This window comes from Lepidothrix coronata, unplaced genomic scaffold (genome assembly GCF_001604755.1).
Source record: "Lepidothrix coronata isolate B3197 unplaced genomic scaffold, Lepidothrix_coronata-1.0 Scaffold314, whole genome shotgun sequence".
Classification (NCBI taxonomy): Eukaryota; Metazoa; Chordata; class Aves; order Passeriformes; family Pipridae; genus Lepidothrix; species Lepidothrix coronata.
Window position 1 is genome coordinate 508,823 of NW_016690494.1, and position 5,354 is coordinate 514,176.

Below are 5,354 nucleotides of genomic sequence, written 5' to 3' on the forward strand. Positions count from 1 at the left end.
GTCCACACACATGAACAAATTCCCAAAGATTGGTTTTGCCAGCATTGCCCATGAATACAAGCAAATATAAATATGTAAAGATACAGCTGCAGTGTATTACAAAGGAAATATTCCTTGTGACTTCTCCTTTGTACTTCATAAGAGAATCCTAAGGCACCACTGCTCACTGCTTTGATCTGGTGAAGAGAACTAATGCCACATACAACTAAGAGTGCTTACTGAAGTAATGACAAATTATTTCCTTATTTGGGGCTCTGGAATTGATTTTTGACTTCCTGGTCTGTGAAAAAAGATTTGTCACTTGACAGAGCAGCACTGGGAGCAGTAAAGCCAATAGCATGTGACAGAGAAGGTGTACTGAAGCAATGATTTAGCAAGTTCAGAGTATAAAATGGATTGCTGGAATCAAAAAGGGCTTAAACATGGTTTGAATTTCATGGCTTTGTGGGAACATATAAGGAATGGAAACAAATACCTTGCTTAAAGCAAGTGAGAGGCGAATGTTTTCTTGGAGTTTTTGTGCACATACCCCCACAAGCACAGGGAACTTGTCCAAGCAAGTGATAATGCTGTAACTGCAAGTGATTCCGTGAATGAGATGCTTCTTGTACAAACACAGGCAGACTTTTTTTAGCGATCATGTAATAGAATCAGAGAATCATTAAGGGTGGAAAAGACCTTCAAGATCACTGAGCTCAACCTTTCACCAAACACCATTTTGTCAACTAAACCATAGTAGTACAAAGTGCCACATCCAGTTGTTTCTTGAACACTTCCAGAGATGGTGACTCCCCCACCTCCCTGGACAGCCCCTTCCAATGCCTGACCATGCTTTCAGTGAAGAAATTCTTCCTGATGTCCAACCGGAACATCCTCTGGTGCAGCTTAAGACCATTTCCTCTTCTCCTGTCACTAACTCCCTGGGAGAAGAGGCCAGCCTTCAGTGATCGTAAAGGATGGCAGAATCTCTGGTCATGGTAACAAAATATTGGCAGTTCCCCTTTGAGCCTTTTAGTATCTGTTCCTTAACACAAATGGACTTGCTGCTGTTGGCAATCAACATGTTGGAAGTGGTTAACACAAACAGACTAAGACACCAGAAGGCTCTCGCCCCACCAAACTAGCAGAATACATGTAATCTGTCCCCTGGGCTTTCAAATCCTCAGTATATATATATTTTGTCAGAAATTGCTAGAAGACCTAATTTAAACGACGTCTTGTTATTTGTTTAGCAATGTAAGGAAGAGAAAGCATATCAACAATATTGGAGGGGGGGAATATCTGTAAGCCCTACCAAGCAAACAGATCTGACTCAGCTCTATCTAGGATTGCCAGAACAGATTTCTTTATTCCCTAGAAGCAAGCTATAATCCAACATCATGCACTGCAGAATGTCTGTAGGATGTTCCCTGGGAAAACGGCTGACAACTAGTTCATCTGAAATAAAAAGTTAAAAGGGATGTTTTTCTGTATTACTAGTCTTACTTGCTGGTACCATCCCTCTCTCTTGTATAATAAGTTATACAGAGTATTACAGAATTAAAAAAACAGATAAATAAATGTGCCTTGGTTGTCTTCTCTGATGCTGTTCTAGCTGTGCTTAGTGAAGTATTACTTTGCTCTTTGCTAATTAGTAAATGACTCCTAATTTCTGAATCATGTGCAATTTCACATGCAACACAAGCTCTCCTGGTGTGCCCATTTTTCTTATATATGAATGTCCAAACAGTAGATACTGGCCCAGTGCTTCCAGCTGTGGATGTTCTTCATGGTACAAACTCAAGAAAGCCAGTTAAATCAAATGCCCATCTCCCAACACAATTATGAAGAGAGCTAAAGAAGCTGCAGCCTACAGGGGAAAAAATCAATGGAACGTGTGTTCAAATCATAGAATCGTGGAATGTTTACTGTCAACAGAAATGTTTGCTGTTAAACACATGCTAAAATAATGTGCAGAATTGTGATGTATTCACTAATCAGGCTGGACTTGTGAGTGCAGTCTTTGGAACAGAGTACAAAGGCAAGAACTACTAATACACTGAATGAAAAACTTGATGTTCCTTGCCCCAGGGTATTGCAATATAGAGTAATAGAACCATTTAGGCTGGAAAAGGCTCTTAAGGTCAAGTCCAATCATAAACCATAACTCTTGTTTTACATGTAAATCTAATTATTTAAACCTTACAATTTCCTTAAGGGATGGAAGGGAAGGGGAGGGGAAAGGGAGGGGGAAGGGAGAGGAAGACGATACTTCAGAGAAAAGAACCAGTCAGTGGCAGACAGGAGGCTCCTGTTGTCACTGGAAGGTAAAGACTTGCAATACAGATGTGGAGCAGGCACGTTCCTGATGGACAACAAAGCTATTCCTGAGCTGTGAATGTGACCACTCCTGTTCTTACAGTTATATTTCAATTACTTGTTCTGCATGCACTGACTCTTTTTTTAAGCTCAAATCCACTGCAGAAATCAGACATGTCACATAAGGTTACAACAACTTTCAGTCCCTGTAGTCGGGACTGGGTGTTATTTGGGGTCCCCTGTCTCTCCACATTGTCTCTCTCAGCTCCTCTCTGTGTGTGCAGATGAGCTCACACCATAAAACCAGACATGTCACATGGGGCATCAAGGTTAAATGATGGAAATAAATAAAAAAAAAGGCATAAATTAGAAGAGAGGGGGGAAAATAGGCCTATTTTTTCCTACCATTAATGGAAAAGTGTTCCCAGTTCAAGAGACAATTTAAAATTAAAATAACAAGTGACACTAAGCACAGATCTACACACTGCAAGATCTGCTTTGCTAGTCTACATTGAAAGGAGTTGGCTGCAAAAGGGATTTTGCATTGTAACTCCCTCAAGACTGGGAGAAAAAAAGAAGAAAATAAATTATTACTAAGGAAATAAAAATGCAAAGCTTCTTGGGAAGACAGCAGCATGAGTTCACTAGAATTGCAGGCCATTAAGTCCTTGGGTAAAGCAACATCCTTCTACGGTGCAGCTTTGACGACAATGCTGACAAAATTTCTGCTCCTTCTTGAGTTGCTGCTGACTCTGAAAAACGATAAAAGTGCAAAATCTGCCAAAGATGGGCAGAGACTGCAAGAAATAACTGGGCCAGTCTAAAGCAAAAGAGGCTAAAATAATGTCTTCTAATCTCTTTTTCCTTGTCCTGTCTGTTTTTTAAGTGGGTAACTCTGTTAGCAACCCCAGAAAAAATATTGAAGCTACACAGTGTAGCGCCCTGCTCCTCCCTTCAGCTATGCAGAAGATAGGGTGATTTTGCTTTCAGTTTACAAATAGGAACAGTGTCCCATCATTTTATTCAATTTTGACCCCTGTGAAACTCACTGCACTTGCTTTGATGCTTTGGTGATGTGCGTAAACCAAAGCAAAAAGGATAGTTTCAGTCAAATAAAGGGTTTGAGTTTGTGCCATCTCGCTAGTAAATCTAATGACAAGAAGATGATGCAGTTAAGGCCATGAAATCTCAGTGCTTTCCTGCTCTGATGGCACCCAAGACAGAGCAACGTCCTTTATGTCACCGATGGTGCCGGGGACAGGATGCAGCACAAGCAGAGATCATGACACTCCCCTTCACTCCTAAACTCGCCGTGATTCCAGTTTCATGAGCTGCCGCCGAGCTCTGCCCGTCACTCCGGATCCCGCTCCCCCCCATTCGCGTCCCCGCTCCCCTCACGGCCCCTCCGGGCGCGCTCCGGGCTCTGCCCCGCGGGCTCTCCAGCGCCCCCCTCGGGCCGCGCGGCGCCGCCGCAGCCGCGGCCGTTGCGCTCCGGGCGTTGTGTCCTCGCGGCGCCGCGTGTCGCGACAGTCCGTCCGTCGGCGACCGGCGCGATGGAGGAGCTGCCGCTGCCCGCCGGCGTCAGCCCCAGCACCTTCCCCGCCAAGCTGTGGCAGCTGGTGAACAGCCCACGCGTCCGCTCCGTGCGCTGGGACCCCCGCGCCCGGGGGCTGCTCGTCGACCGGGCGCTCTTCGAGCGGGAGCTGCTGAGCGCGGGCGGCGCGGGCGGCGATGCGGCGGCGGCGGCCCCGGGCGCCTTCAAAGCCACCAACTTCGGCAGCTTCGTGCGCCAGCTCAACCTGTACGGCTTCCACAAGACGCCGGTGCTGGCGGGGGGCGGTGCCGCGGCCCTGCCGGCCTCTGCCGGGTCCCTGCTCCGCTTCTGCAGCCCCTACTTTCGGCGCGACCGCCCCGAGCTCCTGGTGCACATCAAGCGCCTGACCAGGGCCAACAGGGAGCGGCTGGCGGCCGGGCTGGAGGTGCGCAGCCGGCAGCCCAGCCGCTTCCAGCAGCTCCACAGGGGCCGGCTGCTGCCGCCCGGGGCCGGTGAGAGGGGTGGGACACGCGGGGGGCGAGGGGTTGGAAATGGGAATGGGCACTGCCCCGAGTCAGGAGGGCTCCCTGCCCTTGCTGGGGCGGCTCAGCTCAGCTCAGCTCACCTGGGACTAGACAGGGTTGTCTTTGGGGAAGGCAGATCTGCTGGCACAGCCCGGGAACTGTTCCCGTGTGTCCCGCTCTGCCCGTGGGCTGCAGCAGGACAGTCTCGGCTGGGCTGCGCTGGGAACACCCTCGCTCCTCGCTGGCGAGCTGGCCCAGCCCTGCCCAGGGATGTCCCTGCTCCCTGCCCAGCTCTGGGGAGGCTTAAGGAGCTCTCTGGGAGTCCGTGGGACACGATGGGTCGGTCCTGTGCAGGGACAGCTGGCGGGAGTATCCTGTGAGTTTGTGTAGAGGGGAGGAAGACCTGGCAGGAAGTCTCCTGCCAAAGCTAGATGGTATTCCAGGAGATTGAATGAGTAGGTGAGAGCTAAATAGACAAGTTATTTCTTGTTGAAAATCCCCAGAACATGGGATTTTTTCTTTCTAACCCTGCTTGGGAGTATCTGAGATTTTATATTCCCTGATAGAAGTACAATTGCTGCCAAGGGAGGTGTACAGGAGGACCAATACTGACTCTCTATCTCCTTTCTTCCTTTCTTCTTCCATTACTCCTACACAGTGAGCTTGGGCCAGAACCTCTTTACTTTACCAGCCAGAGGTTTAGATGTGCCTCCAGTCCCTTCCAGGACAAGTCAAGGTGTTCAAGGCTGTGAGGCTTCTCCAGCACCTCACAGTAAAGTGGTTGTCACTCCAAGACTTCTCAGGTTTTCAAGGGAGGTCCCGGTCACGTCCACATCCACAATGCAGCCTGTGTTCTTCCTTCCACTGCTTCACCAAGGGCCTCAAACCACTACCATGGCCCTTCCAGAGCACAGCAGCTGCACAGCTTCAGAGCAGAACTCACCAGCCTACAATCCTGCAGGTATGGAAAGAGCTTCTGCACTTGCTTTTCAAAACAT

The 5,354-nt window shown here is 48.4% G+C and overlaps 1 protein-coding gene across 1 annotated transcript in view; it reads left to right on the forward strand.

Moving 5' to 3' along the window:
- The first annotated feature begins 3,791 nt into the window (after positions 1 to 3,791).
- Positions 3,792 to 5,354, forward strand: part of LOC108508779 (heat shock factor protein 5-like) — a 5,556-nt gene continuing 3,993 nt past the window's right edge. The window contains exons 1-2 of the mRNA XM_017837868.1: positions 3,792 to 4,344; positions 5,015 to 5,317. Coding sequence (XP_017693357.1) covers positions 3,852 to 4,344; positions 5,015 to 5,317 — 796 coding nt within the window. The 5' untranslated portion in view covers positions 3,792 to 3,851. The remainder of the gene's footprint in view (positions 4,345 to 5,014; positions 5,318 to 5,354) is intronic.